General features: G+C 43.1%; 1 protein-coding gene and 1 long non-coding RNA gene across 5 annotated transcripts in view; one reads left to right on the top strand and one right to left on the bottom strand.

Moving 5' to 3' along the window:
• The window catches only part of LOC140700621 (uncharacterized), a 30,095-nt gene extending 10,564 nt beyond the window's left edge, over positions 1 to 19,531 (top strand). The window contains exons 2-7 of one of the 2 annotated variants that reach the window (XR_012079068.1): positions 12,746 to 12,797; positions 12,912 to 13,046; positions 14,187 to 14,399; positions 16,469 to 16,522; positions 17,964 to 18,100; positions 19,398 to 19,531. This is a non-coding gene — a long non-coding RNA (uncharacterized lncRNA). The remainder of the gene's footprint in view (positions 1 to 12,745; positions 12,798 to 12,911; positions 13,047 to 14,186; positions 14,400 to 16,468; positions 16,523 to 17,963; positions 18,101 to 19,397) is intronic. The other variant, XR_012079069.1, reaches the window with a different exon arrangement.
• MYSM1 (Myb like, SWIRM and MPN domains 1) overlaps positions 14,876 to 20,100 on the bottom strand; it is a 37,802-nt gene continuing 32,577 nt past the window's right edge. For 2 of the 3 annotated variants that reach the window (XM_072974335.1, XM_072974337.1), the window contains 2 exons: positions 19,922 to 20,099; positions 14,876 to 19,507 (listed from right to left, as the gene is read on the bottom strand). In XM_072974335.1, coding sequence (XP_072830436.1) covers positions 19,932 to 20,099 — 168 coding nt within the window. In that variant the 3' untranslated portion in view covers positions 14,876 to 19,507; positions 19,922 to 19,931. The remainder of the gene's footprint in view (positions 19,508 to 19,921; position 20,100) is intronic. The other variant, XM_072974336.1, reaches the window with a different exon arrangement.

Below are 20,100 nucleotides of genomic sequence, written 5' to 3'. Positions count from 1 at the left end.
AAATTTGGAAGTTTTCCTAATGATAACGGGGCATTGAATGGTTTAAAGGAAAACAGGGACACCATCAGATTGGTGTTTATGAAGACCATGGTGTCAGCACTGCGATGTGTGGTCTAGGAGGGAGGGAATTAGAGCTGGTTGGAGTAGGAGTGAGATTGGCAAGACAGGAGGTCGAAATAGCATCCAGGTTAAGGCATTAGCCCAGGAGAGGCCATCAGGGCCTGAACTAACACAGGAAGAGAGGTCTGGAGAAGAGGGGCTGAGAGACACAGCACGGGGAGGAAACTTCATAGACAGACGGCGTGTGGGAAGGAGGGAGAGGAGGAATGTAGGCTGTCTTGAAAGTTTTTGCCTAACCAACTAGGTAGGTGGTGGTGTCATGAACTAAGATGGGCAATTCTGAAGGATAAGCAGGTTCTGGTTTGGATCAATGGGGAATGGGAGCTCAGTGAGTTCCTTTTTGGATACATGGGGTTTGGAACGTTCATGGGTCATCCAGGCTGTCTGAAACATGGTTTGGAAGGCAGAAAAGCAGTTTGGACTAGAAATGTTTCCTCACCTACAAAAAGGAAAACAATACTTTTCTTTATGGGTACTCTGAGGAGTAAATGGCACAATGGATGTGAGAGTTTGTTGTAAATTAGAACTTTGCCGTTGTACGAGATTGGATAGTTACTCACGGGCAACTCAGTTTTAATGGCCTCAGCTTCATATTTACTGAAAAGACATTTGCTGTGTGCCTGCCATGTACCAGGTACTGGGATGGGGGAACCATAAAATATAAAATTTTCTTTATCCAGGACCTCTCATAGTCTGGAAAAAGAATATTAACTGTAAAATGAAACAGATGAAAAGCTGGCTATCATGGAGGTGTGAGAGTGTTTCTCCCAGCTCCAGAGGGAGTGTCCAGCAGGTTCTCCCTGCGCACAGAGACGTGAGAGCAAGGGCTCTCCCTGCTACGCCTCCTCTCCCCTGACGGGTGTCTGAGATCCCCCCCTAGGTCTCTGGGGCTTATATTTCTCCACGCAGTAAATCCTTGTGTGCTCATAAAAGATGTACAGTCAACCCTTGTTATTAATGGATTCCATATTTGGGAATTTTCCTGCTCACTAAAATGTATTTGTAACTCCAAGAGCAACATTCCAGGTGCTTTTGGGTCATTCGCAGATACATATAGAGCAGCGAAAAATCTGAGTCGCCCAAACTGCACGTTCTCAGCTGAGGTTGAACAAGCTGAGGCTCTGCCTTCTTGTTTCAGCTCATGTTATAAACAAGTGTCCCTTTTGTCGTCTACATAGTGCCATATTGTTTATATTTCTGTGTTTGTCATGGGTGATTTTCGCTGTCCGAAACGGCCCCGGGTGTAGCGCTGAAGTGCTGCATTTTCCCTACGTGCAAGGAACTGCGACGTGCCTGATGGAGACAGTGCGTGTGCTAGATAAGCTCAGATCAGGCGTGAGCTACAGTCCTACAGGCTGTGCGTTCGCTGTTCATGAAGCAACTGTTTCTTTTAAATACTTTATTTAAAACAGAAACACACATACAACAGGGTTATGTATTGACTGGTTGATGAAGAGTTTGTGACCAGCGGCTTGTAGGAACCCAACCCTGCATTTCCCCGAGGAGTGACGATTCAGCATCCGCTAATTCAGTGTTCATGGAAACTTTATACATCGTGACTACTATGAATAATGGGATTAATGGTACTGCTTATCCTCCACAAGGTGGAATCCAAGTCCTTGTCCCCAGTTTCTTTCCCTGGGAGAGAAATTACTACCTGTGAAGCAGTATATAACTGGGTGGTGACATTTTCTCAGGCTCCCTGAAGGTCTGAGTGAGCCAAGATGTATGTGTACTTCTCGCTTTCTTTATCTGGTGCTGATCTTCACTGCCCGAGGCTCCCACTGAGTTGCCCCCACCTCTGCTTCCTACCAGTCAAGGTTAGTAGCGTTGCACGTGGGTACTGAGACCCTGGGACATTGGAGTGTTTGCCCCCCAAGACTGCCATCTCCCACATCTTCACTGTCCCTCCTGACCTGCTTCCCTCTGTGCTCCAAGTGAGTGAGGATGACAAGTCCTCAACTTATGCTTGGGGGCTGTTCTGGCCTCAGCTTTGTCAGGACCCACCTGCATTCGATCACATGGGGTCCTTCCGCCTGTACGTTCTCCTGTGAGCATTCATCTCATGTTGTGGGTCACCTCAGCTCCTTTTGTCTCCTTGCCCTCCAGAGGCATGAACCCCGGTGTGGTCCCTATCCTCCCTTATGTGAAATGTGTGTCAAACTATTAAGCTCTTACGTGGTGGATACCAGTTTTACATTGTGCTTTTCTCTCATGGAGGCAAGACTTAGCTTCCTCCTCTTCCCATTTCTTAAGTTTTAGCAATGGAAATAACTTGGGCTTCTGTCTGATTAACCCTAGATCAGAAGGTTCCAAAAAGAGTAGCCATTGGCCACACCGGGTCCAAGAGGAACTCATTCTCAAACTCTGGGTCTTGCATCCTTGGCCAGTGCTCTCTGTACCAAGGATGCCAATAGTCTCAATGTTTAATATTGGTTACTCTCAGTAATTGGAGGGAATTTCTTATAGTGACCTGAGAGAAGAGGCTTTCTTCCAGTCAGGTCAGGAAAAGTTTCTGACTCTGAACACCAAACTACCTACCACCTAGGGTGTCAGTCAGCGCTAGTCTAGATTTCTCCCTAGTTACCTACATTAAGAAGGTTGTGATGGGTTCACAGAAAACTTTCCTTGGTCCCATCTCCAGCAACTCATGGGCTGCTTCATTAGAAGCAGCGTCCTAGCATATCTCACATCTGTGTTGCTCTAGAGATTAAGACTGGAGACCAAAGGAATTTTCAATAGTTGCAGAAAACACACACACACGTGCACAAACACTCACACACACAATATCATTTTATAGCAGAACATTAAGACCAATTCTTTTCAAAAACAAGGTTTTCTGTTATTATCCCCTTTTGCCCTCAAAATTTTATTGAAGGTCCTAGCCAGCATGGTAAGCTAAGTAAAGAAATAAGAGGTATAAGAATTAGAAAGAAAGAAAAAAGTGTCACAATTTGAAGATGGCATGATTTTCTAAAACCCAGGAAAATCTATAAATTATTAGAATTAATGAGAGAACTTATCAAGGTTTGTATATATAAATCCATATATGAAAGTCATAATTGCATTTCTGTATACCAGCATCAAACACTTGATTATAATTTAAAAAATGAAATTTACAAAAATGTCAAAAATTAAGATACTGAAGAAAGATATATTATTCACACATATTAGTACTAAAATGTATGTAAGATCTTTATGGATAAAAGTATAAAGCTTAATCATAATATTTTAACAAAACTGATATTAAGGTTGCTGTAGTAAAGATAGGGACACACACCAACTTCATGGATAAGAATACTTAATATTCTGAAGATGTCAATTCTCCTTAACATCTTCTGTAGATTCAAAGCAATTTCACTCAAACTCTGAAAAGGTGGTTGTTATTTTTTCGTGAGACTTTTCAAGCTGATTCTAGGAATCACATGGTTTATTAGAGGATCAAGTTTAGCCAAGACAATCTTGGGGGAGAAAAAAAAAAAGAGGAGTAGAACTTGCTGCACCAACCATCAGGAATTATAAAGCTCTAAAACCAAAGTGGTGAGGAATTGTCACAGGAGTAGACCAACTAATGGAACAGAATAGTGAGCCCCCAATAGAGCCAGGCGCATGTGGGAGTTTGTACATGACAGTGGTGGCATTATGAATCAGTGGGAAGGTGGGGAGGGTATAGTGCCGAAGTGGAGCACATGCTTAGCATGCATGAGGTTCTGGGTTTGATCCCCAGCACCTCTATATAAATAAATTAATTAATTAAAAACTTAATTAATCCCCTGAAAATTAAAATTAAAATTAAATTTAAAAAATCGTGGGAAAAGGATGGACCATTCAATAAACGGGTTGAGACAATTATCTATACATATGGAAAAATTGCTACACAAAAATATTTTCTTGTAGAAAACATAAGAATGTATTTTTATGGCCTCAGTGTAGGAAATCAGCTTTTTCCACCTAAACCACATGTGATAAGGTAAATAATAAAATTATTTTCATTTTCATTGTAAGTGGCATATGTAAATTTGTATATGTAAAAATTATAGATGTGAAGAAGGATAAGAAAATTAACAGAGAAACCAGAGAGGGAGGTGATTTTGCCATGCAGATAACCAACAAATGGTCTCTGCTTAGTCCATATATAAAGAACTCCTACAAATCAATAAGAAAAGCCAGACAACCTCACAGGAGAATAGGCAAGAGATACGAACAAGTAATTCCCAGACAGGAATATGCCACCACCCTCCACAGAGACAAAAAGATCCTCGAGTTCACTAGCCACCAAAGAAATTATAATTAAAACAACAATGAAATGCCCTTTCCTTCCACCTGACTGGCAACCATTGAAGAGTCTGGCAGTACCTGGGCAGGTGTGGAGGAGCAGGTGCTCTGATGCAAGGCTGGCAGGAGTGCCGAGGGGTAATGCAACTTTGCAGAGAAGTTTGGTGACACCGCTAAGCGTGGAGCTGCCTGCACCTCTGACCCCACAGTTCCACCTCTCCAGGCACACACCCTAGAGACTCTCGCCTGTGCTCATGGAGATCTGTAAAAAGATATTTATAGAAGCACTGTTTAAAATAGCAAAAAATTGGACGTGAACTACATATCTATAAAAAGAGAAGAATAAGTGTGGAATGCTTGTACGATGAGAGGCTGTTAAGATGGATAAAAATAAATCAACACATCACACTATGGGAAAAAAAATCTATAAACCATCAATAGGAGAGTGTCCTAGTTCAGAGTCCCAGGAAAACAGACTCCAGTTCTCTGAGGTTTGTGTGTGGGAGGTTTACTGGGAAGTGCTCTGTGGACCGATACTTGGAGGAGTGAGGCGGGCATAGTTGATTGGAGATTGGAAATCTGCTCAGAGGACTTAGCCAGTCCCAGGAGCATCTCTGGAGCTGGCATGGCTCTACCGTGTGTTGTCTTGGTTGTCCAAGGGCTCTGGATGTCTGTGCTTCTGTATCCAGCAGTCTTGGATCCAGGCTGCCCCCAGGAAAGTGGTGCAGACTGGGGCCAGGCAGCTTCTTTCTGTAGAGGGCAATTCCTGTGTGAGACTCCCTTGTCCTATAGCTGGGGAGATTGGTGTCTCCAGTGTGAAGGGAAATCTGGCTGTGCACCATGGTATCCACAGGGAGAAAATCAGTTCCCGAGTCAAGGAGAGGGGATATTATTAGAATTTTCAGATATTGATAGAGGTTTTCCAGGAGGGTGAGGGAGAGAAGGCTCTTCTGACAAGGATACAACATACGCAACACACCAAGCTATGAAAAGCTTTTAGATGACCTGTTACAGTTAAATGTTTCAATCCTATTGTCTTTTTGAAAAAAAACTTACTAAATGGAAGTGCTGGGGGTTGAACCCAAGACCTCATGTGTGCTAAGCATGCGCTCTACCACTGAGCTGTACCCTCCCCCCACAACCCTACTGTCTTAAAGGAGCTCTTAATATACTATGGATATTAATCATTTATTTGAATTGCAAATATTTCCTTTCAAAGTTTTGCTTCCATTTTTAGTTTAGGTTTTTGATTTGGTTGAACATGTCAGTCTTTCTTCTTTTGGCTTCTGGTTTTTGTGCTTTGCCTAAAAGGCGAGCATTATAAGAACATTCTCCTGTGTTTTCTTGGGCGGTATATTTCTACTCATAACCTAGACCCAGCTTCCTGGTGAAGACCAAGGTAGTGAGATCACCGTCTGCTCCTACCTGAGTCCCTTCTTTATCCCCATCTGGTTGGATGGACCGAAATTGGGAACGACTGCCCCCTTCAGGTGAGGCCCCCTTTCTAGACAGAGGTGCCTTCTGCTGGATTGTGGACCGTCTCTCCCCGCTTCTGTTCCCAGCCCTTTTCCTCCCTGGAACAGTGGAGAGCTGACAGCTTAACCTCTCAGACTCTGGGAGTTCCACGTGCTAGTTAGGCTCTGCCATTCAGGTGTTCTGGAGACCTGGCAGGTGAAAGTAAGGGGAAAGCCATCTCCCTGCATCTTCGGGGATGTTTTTGTTGCAAGTGTGGAGATTTATCTGCCTCCCGGTGTCCGTCCATGGCTGCCAAGTGCTCCTTCATTGGCTTCCCGATCCCTGGGTGGACCCTGCCATGGCCTCCCAGCCCTCAGAGGCAGCAGAAGCAGCAGTGGTGGGATTTCAATTCCAGCAGGTCCTAGCTGTGGCCTCAGAGGTCCTAGCAACCTTGACTAATCACCCAGTGGTCCTTCCTGAACACCTGGGCTGGAACCCACACCGTCACCCCCTTTCTCGTGGTTTTGTAAGCATTTGATTTCCTGCGCCAAATCCCCTCTTGCACAAAACACCCACAGTGGTTTCTGTTTCCCCACACTGAAACTTGACTGATACGGCATTTAAGGAATATTACATCACTAACAATGCCTGCTTCATTCCAGGAACTATTCCAAGCACTTTGCATGCATTAATTCATTTAATCCTTGCAACAACCTTAGGGGTTAGGCACTCTTAGTTCCTGAGATGCAGGATGCTTGCCCGAGGTCATACCCCTAGTGAGTGCTGGCGGTGGGTTTAAACCCGGGCAGTGCTGGCATGAAGCCGCAGGAAGAGCCACAAGGTGTGTCTTTCTTAGATGCCTTGTCTGTTTCTCCGACCTGACCCTAGGATTCCCTGGCCCCTCACTGTCTTTAACATTTTAAAAGCACTTTATTTTAATGACTAATAGAGAACCAGCACGATCCATTAGACAATGTAATCTCACTATTACGGCTCATATCCAGTCTCCTCCAAATTTACATTGCAAAACTGGCTAAGCCAGCTTTCCATGGGGCCTTCCCCAGATCAGGTCCACACTGGGCAACAGGATGATGTGTCTGTTGCCATCGGGGAGACAGCATCAAGCTTTTAAGCACCCTGGAAAGCTGACAGAAAGACAGGCCAGCTCTGGGCTTAGCCTAAGGGTGGAGGTCCGTTTGAGGGTAAATCTGGGGCAGCTGTCTAGGTGAGACGTGCTTCTTCCTCTTCCTCCTGAGTCCTCACCTCAAGCCTCCCGAGGTGGAGATGATGCTGGCTCCTCGAACGTTGGTCTTGAATGTGCCTGGGTAAAGCAGCTCTTTGGTTCTGGATAGGAGGTGGTGGGGGTCTCGAGAAATGCCGCAGGGCATATCAGAGACGATTGGCAGCAGGTAACAGGCATCTAAGTACCAGGTGTGTGCTCTGGCTCGGATGTCAGGTGTTGGTGGAAGGCCCAAAAATATCTGGACCTGGAAGTGTGTCTAGGTCACCTGGCGCTAGAATTGGGGTGTAAGGTGGGACATTTCCCACTGGACGGTTATTGGGGTTGAGGTGTGAGTCAGGGGAATTTGTGGCTGGGCTGACTGAAGGCTGAAGGTGCCAGAGCGCAGGACATCCCATGTCTCACCCACCCCTATGGAAGTCTGACGAGCTCCCAAATACAGGGACGGGCTGCGCCAGGGGGAGGGGCGGCACAGTGTCAACTGGCTCCAGTTTCCAAGGTCAGGGGCACCGGGGGCCTTGGGTCAGGCCCTGGTTACACTGCACACCCAACTGGTCACTCTGGAAATTCAGTCTTTCCTCTTGTGTCCCACGGTCATGGCGCAAATGTGAATCCCTCCCTTAAGAACGGAGCCATGTAAACTCTGGGTGATCAACACTGAACCTGGTTCTGGTCTCTGACTGATTCCAGATCTCTGCCCATGTTCCCCCTGCCCTCCCATCTCTCTGAATTCCTGCCTCACTCTCCAATCTGTTGACAGGTTGCAAGTTCTTTTAAGTCCACCCCCAAAATGTTCCCCTTTTTCTCTCTTTCTTTCACAATTATAAAATTAATATGTGCTGATTGAAGGGGATTGAAGAAATATGGACAAGCATGGTGGACTCGGGGTTAAAGATGAAAGTTAGATGTGCACGGTTAACCTCCAGTCCCTCCTGGAGCATCTGGAAATCACAGCAAGGTGGTGGTGGTGGTGAGTTTGTACTGACAGATGTGATGGAGTGGGTAAATGGGAGATGCCTGACTTAGCAGACCCGAGAAAGTCAGGGGATGCAAGAAATGACTGTGTTACCCTGTAGAACCTCTCCTACCCTTCAAGGCTCAGGAGTTTACAGCACCCAGCACATCTGGAAGTGTAGATGAAGATGGGGCTAGAAAGCTGAGGGCTGGGAAAACGTAGGTTTAAGAAGCAGTAATCCATTCCGCCCTTCCCCAGTGCCTCCCTGCATCCTTGGCAGGAAGCTCCCCAACCCCACTGGGTCCCTGTCTGTTTGGTGTCTGGAGTGGGAAAAGCAGAACTTCACTGGCCTGGGGGAAAACAGGAGAAGTAAGTGAAAGTTGACCCTCTTTCTTTTAGGACCCTCACTTTTTCTCCTGCTTGGCTCCCCAGGGCTCTGGGAGTCAGGCTTGACAACGAGAGGTTGGAAGGGACCCTGGACATGACCAGGGAGCTGGGAGGGCCTAGAGCCCCAGGGGGCCTCCTCCCTTTACCACCTCAGTTCTGCTTTATCTGGCTTGTGTTTTGTTTTGTTCTATTTTTGAGACAAAATTCACATACCATAAAAGTCACCATTATAAAGTATGGTTTTGGGTATGTTCAGTGGCTTTTAGTATATTCACAGTCATTATCCTCGCTACCTAAGTCTAGAATATTGTCTTCACGCCAGAAAGAAGCCTGTACCCATTCCAGTCCCTCCCCATTCCTTCCTCCTCCAGCCCCTCGTGGTCACTCATCTACTTTCTTTCTCTATTGTTTGCCTGCTCGGGACATCTCATATTCGTGGGCTGTGATTGGCTTCCTTCCCTGAGCACAACAGTTTCCAAGGCTCAGCCATGTGGCAGCCTGTCACTACCTCGTTCCTTCTGACAGCTGGGTATCATTCCATTGTACGCATAGACCATGTTTTGTTTATCCAGTTTCCAGCTGATGGCCAACTGGCTGTTTCTACTTTTTGGCTATTCTCTGTTTGAAAGATAATACATGGTTTATCATCTGTCCTAATAGCTTGGTTTTTAGGTAAGCTTTTTTTTAAACAGAGCTCTCTAGCTAAATAAAGGCCTGAACATCACTGACTCAGTGGAAACTCTTCATTGTAGGATCCGAAGATGGTGGCTCTTGATGGCTTGAATCCCTTTTCATGAGGATCACAAATACACCTCTCTCTCAAATAGCACCTGACACCCTCACAATCTGACCCCCTTTCTCCTTCTTGTGTCATCGTGTGTGTGCCCCCTCACCCACAGCCCGTACCAGCCTCATGGAAACCTTCGCTTCACCCCATGTGGGCACTGTCTTCTCTCATCACTCTACCTCTGCTCCCCCGGTACCTTCTGCCCAGAATGCCTTCCTCGACTGTCCCAATCCTGCTCTCCAATTTCCAGAGAAATCTTTTGCTTGGAAATCCAGGGTTCGCTCCTCCTACATGGCCTGGCCCCTCAGCAAAACTAAATAAACCCTGCCTGCTACACAGAGCCTTGTAAGATGCACAGCTGGGTTCTGCATCTGAGGGCCAGGAGAGAGGGCTGTTGCACACCTAAACCTTGGGGGTACGGGTTGGGGCGGAGGGTGGGCGTGGCAGGATCCTTTTCCTTCTGCAACAATGAAAAAAGCCCTTCAGTCTTGCAAAGATCTGTTTTTTGTTTTTGTTATTCTGTCTTTTTTGTTATAGTTGTTCTTTCTCCCAAGGAGGAGAGGACAGTCCATTCTGGGTCCAGGGAGTCAGATCAGCCCAGAGCACACTCTGCCCTCCCTTTGCCTCTGGGGCTGTGCGGACTCCTTGGATGAAAAGATCGTGCCATTCTAGAGCGTCTCTCAAAGTGGAGGAAAGGCTTGGCTGTGAACTGGCACTGCCTCGCCAGCTCCACTTGGCCAGGTCTGAGGATGATGCCCATGGGGTCCCTGTTTGCACGACAGAGAAACACCACTTGCCCAAAGAATATGGAGCCTGTTTCACTGCCTGACCTCAAATTACCGAGGCCCCTTGGTCATCTTAAAATGGATGTGACTTCATTGCCTGCTGTTTCATTTTGAGTTGCTTTCTCCATGAGTAGGTGCCGTGGAAGAGAACACAAGGTGATGGATCAAAATGTTTGAGCACCCTCACCCTGTGCGCACTTCCAGTGATGAAAACACTCAGGATGCAAGACAGGCTTCTGAAGTCCCCTAATTACCCTAGTCCTGTCACACTTTTGATTGTAGAGTGCAATCAAGTGTGGAGTGTCATCATCTCACCTGCCTTTGTGTTTCTGAGGAAATTGCAGGAGGCTCCATCTTCTGGAGCAAACGGCCCTTGCTAATCAGTTGATTCAGGCCTCCAGAAGCTCTCCCGGCACTTACGCTAATGAGGAGATGCTGCTTCTCCCAGGCTCTCGGCTTCCGCCCGGACTCTGAGGCTCATTTTTCAGAACAAACGGTTCTGCCTCAGTTCTTAGAGGAGGAACCAAGAACATCTGGCATCTGAGTGTGGAAGAACTGATTCCCCCTGCAAAGGATCTGCCTTCTGTTTTTCTCCTTTTTGTTTCCCTTCCTTCATTCAATCCTTTATTCATTCATCAAACTGCCATTTGGTGTCTTCTTAGTCTATGCTAAGCATGATAGCAGGCACAGGGAATACAAAGTTTAAAAAGTTAGGGTCCATTTGATTCAGAAGCTCACAGTCCAGTGAGAGTGTGGAAGAAAACTAAAGAGACAAAGAAAACCCAATGTGCCTGGGGCCGTGATAGAGGTAAGATCAGGCTGTTAGAGGGGCTCAACTGAAAGGCTTTGACTCCTTCTGGAGGGGAGAGTAGAGGAGTGACGAGCAGGCTTCTAGGTAGGAGTGATGCTTGAGTTTTGAAATTTGCATAAATGAAGGCAATGGTGGGACCAGGGGAGGAGTCCCACGCGGAGGGAAGGGTGTGTACAGGCCTGTGGGGTCGAGCTGCATGTGTCTAGATTCACCAAGCAGTTCACTATGACTAGAGCAAAGGCTGCAAGTGTGTGTGTGCTGGAAGCGGGAGGAGGGTTGGTGAGAGGTGAGACTAGAAAATGGATTGGGGCACGTCACGAGGGTCTTCCAAGCTTCCATGTTGGATTTGTTGCAGAAAGCTTGGTAAGCCATTGGAGAATTTTGAGCAGAGAAATGACATGCTCAGATTTGTGCTTCATAAAAAAAGAAAATCCTTCTGGTTGTAGTATGGAGGATGAAGGGGACCTACTGGAGGCAGAGAGATGAGTTACTTTTGAAAATGCAAGGGTTTTCATGAATTCACTTCTCCCAGGCTTGGCCATCATGGGAAAGACAGAACCATGTTGGAGCAAAATTTCTATCCGTAAGGTCTATTTCTTCTGTTGTCTAAGTAACAGACTAAAAATCCCGTGGCTTTGTCTGCTGGGTTAGGTAGAGCGTGGTGCAGGATCTGTAATCTCTTTGGTTGCCCAGAGAAGGCAGGATTCCCATAAGGTGTGACCCACGAGCGCTGGGAATGGGAAGACCTCGACTTCCCAACCTGGCCCCGACTGGGTCTGTGACTTGGACAAACCACATCTCATCTCTGGGTCTTAATTCTCCCATCCAAAAATGAGGAGGTGAAACTAAGCTGTTTCTTAGCTTTCTTCCAGCTGTGAAACCAGTCACATGGTTTGCTGAGCTGATTGTAGAATCATATGGATCTCAGTTTGAATTGTTTTTGCTACATCTGACTGCATGACTTTGGATAACTTACTTAAAGACTCTAAGGCTAAGTTTAAAATAAAAATAATAAAACTTCTTGCAGGGTTGTTGTGGGGATTAAATGTGATACTGTTATGTATAGCATTTAGAGCTGTCTATAAATTGTTGGATGCTGTTACCTTCAAAATAAAATCTTCAAAAATGAAAATGGCTAACCTCAAGAGACCATGAAACAAGGAGACTCACCGAAAGATCACACAGTGTCAAGGAATTAGGCAACTGAATGTTTTATGGTGTTTTCAAAATCTCTCTGTAAGTGCAATCAACACTACTGCTCTGAGAGCACTGTGCTCATTGACTGTGATGGAGCGCCCTCTAGTGGTTTTTAGGTATAAACGTTTTCACTAAAATAAATGTAGCTCTGTGGATTTATAAGCAAACAGCGAGGATTTGGGGTTCATTAATCTTAGAGAAAGCTAATAAAGTGCCATTAATTATATCACTTCTAATAGTAATGCTTTAGTCACCTTTTCCATAAAAGTCACGTTCTGGGCATTTATTAGATCTTGCAGTCCTGAAAGATAAAATTATATTTTAAATTAAAACATAAATTATATTGAACATTTGAATTGTACATCAAATCTTCAGAGTAGTTCTTTATGCCATGAAATCAAAAATAATTTGGAATCACTCAAAAGGATGGTGCGATAGCAAAACTGGGGTTTTTCTACTTGCCTCAAATTTGACTGTGTGACTGGGCAAGTTGTTCAAGGACCTCAGTTTCTTTCTATTAGAAGTAGCATGACTCTAAGTCTAAACATTTCAAGGCCTTTTCGAACTTTAAGATTGATTTGAATGGGATATGTTATCCATTTTCTTTTAATATTAGGGCTCTGGCACAGTTTAAAGCCCATCTGAAGATGAATTTGTAACATTTTATAAAACCAACCCTGGCCATCATACCAGAGATGGCTGGTCACTAACAAAGACTCATGTTCTCCTCCAGAGTAGAATCTTGCGAAGCCACTGCCCAGTCAGCAGCCCCTCTCTGCATACAGGTGAGACCGCATGACTAATTCTTGACAAAGAAATGTGAGCAAAAATGATGCGTTGACTCTAAGCCAAGGTACACGTCAAGTGTGTGATCTTCCTCTCTTTCACCTGTCCTCAAGTGGATGACACCTGGGCTACCTGGAGTCACGAGATGACAGAGCCACATGTGAAAGGAACCTAGGTACCTGAATTACCAACTGGAATCCAGCTGCCCAGGAGAGCCACCCAAGCGGAACACCTGCAGTGCACTCTGTGTGAGTGAGAAATAAAGCTACCGTGTTAAGGCACTGATTGGGGATGTTTCATCACAGCAGCTAGCTTTAATTATCCTGACATACTCTCCAACTCCATGACGTTGCAATCTAATTGGAGATACTGCATAAAAGGAAGCTCTCTTTCTATCTACCTCTCTGGGGGTGGGCAGGGAGGATTAGGCCACTCATTGTTAATGTTTTGTGATTAGGAAGATAGTTCTGTTCTGAAAAAGGTCTTATCAAGACTTCCTTTGAACTGTTAAATTTTGTTATGCAAAGGGAATCTGATGTGGACAGTCTTCTGGTTATTGATGGTTGAAGATGTCACATTTACTGTTGAGTATATCAGGTGTTTTGGGGACAAAAGAAAGTTCAATAACCACTAATCTGTATACAATGAACTAAGCACTTAACTTGCTTTCAGAAAGTGTCCAATCCTCCTGCATTTTGAGGTGAACTTGTTAGTGGGGGAAGGTGGGAGAGGAATCGTTGATTATACCACTAACAGGTACCAGGGTTCTTAATTGATAAGGCTTGTTTTTGATAGCAGGAAATATATGGGAAGCAAAAGCAAGTGTTTTATTTAGCTATATCTCTCTGCAAATACTAACAATATTTTACTGAAGTTACTTGCATTCTATGGGAAGATAATTGAGAATCGGTGATGCAGAAACACATCAGCAACAGTAAGAAAAACCATTATTACAGTACAAATAGGATTGTGGGACAGCGCTGCTTTGGAGCCATAGGCTGAGTATGATGCAGGCCACTATCAGAAAATTACAGCAAATGCTTAATTAGCAAGACTCCATAACAGCTACACAGAGGAATAAAATTCCAATGAAATAAATGCCTCATGAAATTAGAACTCTTAGGATTTTATTATACTTTGCCACCTAAATTATTTTCGTTTAGGAGCCTGAAATCAAATTGGTTCTGTAAACAAGATGATGAACGTGGCTGTACCATGAGGAAAACTAGCTTGTGGAAACTGAATTTTTCCTGCAGATACTAACAAAATTTAAAGGGTACATAGATCTTGATCTAGCAATTCAGCATCTAAGAATCTATTCAGAGAGATATTGTGTGCAAAAAAAAATTTTAAGTTCAGCAGTTGAAACCTGATCAAATTAATTACAGCAAATCTGTACTACAGAATGCTACACACCTCCTGCCAAGAATGAATAGATGTTTATGTGCTGACATGGAAAGATGTCCTCAATGAATGAATAGAAATGGAAAATCCATACAGAAGTCTGCCCCTTGTTCTGTGGTTTTTCAATTGATAGGTTCTGCATATGCTAGAAAACAAGGCCTGGAATGTTAAAGACCAGTTAATGAGTTAATCGTAAGGTAAGGTTTTTCTCTTAAGTTCTACCTTCTGTATTCTTAGTTGACTGAATGTGAATTATCTTCGTAATTAATATCTTCGTATACTCTACCCTCTGGCCAAAGATTCACCATTCTCTAACTCTCATTCCTCACCTCCGTGCCTACACTAAGGTCACTTCTCTCTAGAACATTTTCCCCAAATGTCACTTAAGCAAACCCTGCCGGTCTGTTTAAAGGCACTCTCTGTTGAGAATTATTGCTCATTAATTTAAACACCTCTCATCTTGAAGTCCTACAGGCGTTTATCATCAGTTCCATTTTGTATCTCGGTGTCTTAGCCACCTATGTCAGCTTTTATGTGTTTCCCACTTATTAGGTAACAGGATTGTTGTGGAAAGAAACCAAGACTTACTCATCTCTGTGCCCTACAATGCTCAACAAGTGTTTGCTGAATTAATGGGGCACTGACTGCAATTCAGTGTGTATGCTGCCAATCATTTAGTAAGAGAACAAATGATTTACCACTTTATTTTCAAAATTTCATTTATACAGAATCTTCAGAATGTTTCCGTTTAATTTTCACAAGATAAAACCCAAAGCTTAAAATCAGGTATTTTATGTCACAGTTAAGAACAGGGAGGAGGGTTCAGTCATTCTGAGGAAAAGCTTTCATAACTGTACAAACATTGATATTTACAGTATTTTTAATATGGATACAGACAACATGGAATCATATTTAAATGTACAAAATAGTCTAAATCATAATATTGTATCACAGAACATTCCAAAATTCAAATTAATAAAAGAAATCCATAAACACTGATAACATTTGAGGAAAACAGCGACAGTTTTACCAATAATCATAATAAACTTATACATAAGACACAATTTACACATCAGAACTACAGATTTAAAGATATATATGACCTATCTGAATCATGCTAGAATCTAAATACTACTTTGTAATTCATAGGTTGAAGCAAATGTCCTGCGGTAACCTCTGAAACAGGAATACAAACTATAAAATCATATTTGTCATACTTAATTGCTAAGAGAGTACTCCAGGAAACCCCGAAGACATCAGATCAGGCTTCATTTTTTGTTTTTTGTCTTGGCTGAAATTAAAGTTCTTGTGAATATAGTCCTAAATATAGACAAAGGGATAAAATGAAACCACCCAGACATCATGAGTTATTTTGCCTTCTCAGATGTAGTTTGGTACAGAGGCCCTGGCATGATCACAGCTTCTCTGGGGCATTGTCACTTTCTCCTGATTTACGGGGATAACATATTTATTCTTTGCCTTGTTCCAGAAAGGATTTAAGGTAAGATTTAGAAAACATCAGAAAGCAAAAATTACAGGTTAAATGAAAAGCAGAGTTTGAGGCAACAACACACACAAAATTATTTAAGAAAAGGTCAGGAATTAAGCAAAAGCATATTACATTATTCTCCAGTGATTTTCCGGAAATATTGCAAAATATGGTATTAATTTGTAAGAAAACTATTAAACTACTGGTGCACCGGTGATGTAGATCACATTTCTTTCTTAAATTTTGTATTAACCCCGATGGAACAGATGATGATACAAATGTATGTGCTTTGTTTTTTGTGCTTGAGTGAAAAAGTTTTTCCTAAATGTCATAATGTGTGACTCTAAATTTAGTTTCCAGCTATGGCTAGAGGAAAGTATAGGTAAAAAAAAAAAAAAAAAAAACCAGCAAATTTGGGTACCCTGACATAATTTCTATGAAGAAATTCATCAAATGGATGCCCGCTGGTGACCTGAGGATGGGCAGCTACCTTCCAGGTGGTCGGCTGTCACCTGGGGCATCCTGACTGCGTCAGTTCCTCCAGATCCCTCAGCTCACTTCATCAGGACCCAGCAAGAGAAACGGGAGAAGGTGAACTGAAGAGCAGGAGGCCTGCCCAGGGTGGCCTGCTGGGCCCCGGTCTCAGCTGCTGCCCAGATGGTCTGCAGCCACGGCCCTCACCCCACTCCTGGGGTGAGGCCAGTTATGGAGAGAAAGCTGGGGCAGCATGTCAGCTTCTGGGAAATATGAATGGGTCTGTTCATCTCTATCCTTCAGGCCCTGCTTTCAAGGCATGACAGAATGAAGGACCTTGTACCTACATGCTGAGAGGTAAGAAATGGAGGGAACGGGGATGAAGTAAAGGGCTTGAGGGAAATGAAACGCAGGAAGAAAAGGCGACAGGACACGTGGCATGTGTTTCAAAACTACAGATTAAGAATCAGAACAAAATATCTACCTGAACACTAAAAGCAGCCACTAAGGCCTCTTTCTTTTAGGGATGAATGGTCCCAAGTAATACTCCTGAATGTTGGTCAGGTCAGTAAAGAACGAAGTTGAAGTCTATGGATCTGAGGCTGCAGGAATCGCAGTGTTCCTGGCCAAGCCCCCAGGGTCTGAGGGAGGCTTCCAGGGGAGAAGGCAGTGATGTCACTCCCCCGGCACCCCCTTCACAGTATGGGCAGGGCCAGCTTGTCTGCTAGGCACCACGAGGCCCACAATACTTTTAGAGACCCACAAAAATGTTTTAATTTCTTTTAAATTCATAAGAAAAAAACCCAAACTTTTAGAATGAAGTGTTTATATATAATATTAAATTCACTTTATATGAATGCAATTCTAACATGTTTTAAATTTTTATGGAAGAAGAGGCCTGAGAAGGCAAAAGTACCTAAGGCCCCTGAAAGTCATAATGCAGCTGTGAACACAGGGCCAGTGGGTCGGGGAGGGGGAAAGAGCATCTGGTCTTGTGGATCTTATTCCACTGATTTTTCTTTTTTCGAATGTTACTTTGAGGTTTGATTTTTAAAGAGAGTTAAGCCTGATGTTGGCAAACTGTGGCCATTCCCACTAGCTAAGATGGGGATGGGGGGAAGCAAACTCATTATTGTACAATATAAGAACCAAATCAGGATGAAGAGACTTGGGTGTTTTCAAGTCCTATCTCCACCCTGTAAACATTAGCAGAGGCAGGCCTTCCTCTGAGACCCTGCCTACGGAGCTTCCTGCATGACCCTGCCACTAGGTTTCCTCTGTCTTCTCCAACTGCCCCCAGCAGGCCAAGGTCGGCAATGACAGAAATGTGGGCACCTGTTGCAAAAATGTTTTAAGAACATAAGCGAAAAGGAGAATGAATGAGGGAGAAGGGGAGGAAAACATCACAGATTTTAATGTACTAATATTACATGATCCAAAAAATGGGGAAGGACTTATACTAAAATGTTAACTGTGGTTTTCTAGATAGTAGGATAGAGAGATTTTTGTTTTAAAAAAATTTTTATAAGATAAATGTACTCTATCATCCAAAAAAAAAAAAAAACCACTCAGCAAGTATTAATTTAAAAATTGTGCTCTCAAAGCTCTAAACCCTGAGCTCTCCCATCTGAGTTCCTCACAGTATGGCTTAGGTTAGTAAGTGTGGTTGGCCACCAGCATGCAGAAGACCCAGATTTGAGAACAGAACTTTTAACAATTTCCTCTCTTTTCCATTCCCAAGTTCATCCATAATATAGGAAAATGTCAATCAAGAAAGCTAATTAATACTGTTTTCCAGGCTCTGTTCCCAACGTACATGGAAGGCAGTTTATCAGAAGGACATACAAAGGAGTACAAAGGAATGAATTACTACCTTTTGCAGAATCACAGACTTTCTGCCCTTGAATTACAAGCGAAGAGCCTGAGGTCCAGAAGGTTAAGTGATTTTATCACTGTCACAACAAAGCTGGTAACAGAATTAGGGGAAAAACTCAGGGTTCCTGATTTTGGGTCTTACTGCATTTTTAACCCCAGTCTCAGAAGTAACTGCTTTGTAAGTTATGTTTCACAGTTTATCCTAAATGCATATGGAAAAATGGAAAATACTAACACTTTTCTTTAAAAACATTTGTAATTTGGGAAATGTACCATCTCAAAATGTAAGTTTCAGGTGAGCAGTCCAACAGTTAAAATGAATCATAAGATTTTAGACTTGGAATGATGCTAAGAAGATAATTTAGATGCAGTTATACAAGAATTTAGGACCCCAGAAGGAAACTATATCCCCCCAAATCACAAGGTTGGACCAAGACCCAGGTCATCCAAAACTGGCTCACTGCTCCTTCCAATACTGACTTATTTTCCTTGGATATTCATTAAACCAAAAAAGGCAGAAGTACAGAATTATACCAAGATTAGATGTAATAAAACTGTTATTAGTAAGAATGTGCGGAGAATGGATATTTGTCAATTCTAAAGTTAATAAACTCAAATCTATCAGAATAAATCAGGTAGCATGAATGCTGTCATCTGAAAATGTACTTAAATGTAAATCAAAAGTTTTAGTTTTATGATTGTTTGAAGCTGATGGAAGACCTTTCAGTATCTCAGGCTCATGCATGTGAAAATAAATTTTAAATGTCTGCAAGTCTCTGGAGCAGGGTTTGGAAGATAATGACCATCAACTTGTTTTTTGTGAGGCTCATGAGCTAAGAATGGTTTTATGTTTTTAAAGGGTTGCAAAAAAATACAGAGAAGAATGACTGATAGAGACAGTATGTGGTCTGCAAAGCCTCAGTTACTGACTAACTGCCCCTTTACATAGGAAGTTTGCTGACCTCTGCTCTGGATTCAGCAAGTATATGAAACTTGGCTGAATATATATAATATATCCCAAAAGGATTTTTTTGTTTTTAAAATTAAATCTCTGATTTATTTAAACTTTACTGTAATTTGCCTCTTTCCCCCAATAGCAGGTAGCAGGAAAAAAAAAAACAAACCTAGTTTAAGAGTTATGATTACCTGTGTTCTGGCTTCATCACACACACTAACGTCAGTGGACACATAGTTCAAGCTCATCCTTTTATGTATCTAAAACCCATACAAAATGTTTCAGACAGCTGAGAAAATGGTATATCCTATAGTAGTGCTGTTATAAACTAAAATGGAAGCAAATATCTGTAATTTAAAAATCGGTAATTTGATTCTCTCCTTTGGGTCTCTTCTCCATTAGGACTTCATCCGGATGTCTCCGCTGGCCTCCCATAGCATGTTGTTACATTTATTAAACCAGCAGTTCTCAGCCACGTTAATCACCTCAGTGACCACTCACTCACATCTCATCTGCAACCATAAACAAGCCTCATCAAAACACATGAAAAGAATGGAAGTGCTCCTAATGATACATGAGATACCCAACTGGAGTGACTAGTCTGGGGAGAAGTAAAAATTAGAGACACATTCCACGTATCCACCTTAAGACAGCAGTGAGGCCGCCGCTCTGCAGTCCCCAGGCCTGACTACTGGCCACGGCGGACCAGGCACTGGGGCAGACCCTGCTTCAACACAACACTCTGATAACCACCACGTGCAAACAAGTCCATCTCTTTCTTGTCACATGGTATATGTGGCAAAGTTTGGATTTCGTGAACTAGCAAAAAAAATGATAAAGCTGTGCCATTGTTAACTAACTGACAGTAATTTCAAGGCTATAATTTTGGAAGTAGGATCTACTGTGTCAAGATTAAAATGTCTTACTTTAAAATAATTACATTAACAATTCCTTTGGTCCCACAGTACAGTTCTCTTCGGCCACTCCATTCTCTGGCTTGCTTTTGTAATTGGAAAGGAATAAATTTTCTATTTGAGTCAAGAATTCTTCAGCAATGAAGCAATTGGTCACTTTGCTCAGAGTTTTCCTCAGACACTCCAAAAGC

Source organism: Vicugna pacos, chromosome 13, assembly GCF_048564905.1.
Source record: "Vicugna pacos chromosome 13, VicPac4, whole genome shotgun sequence".
Taxonomy (NCBI): domain Eukaryota; kingdom Metazoa; phylum Chordata; class Mammalia; order Artiodactyla; family Camelidae; genus Vicugna; species Vicugna pacos.
Note: the sequence above shows the minus strand (reverse complement) of the source record. Positions and strands in the feature narration are given on the sequence as shown.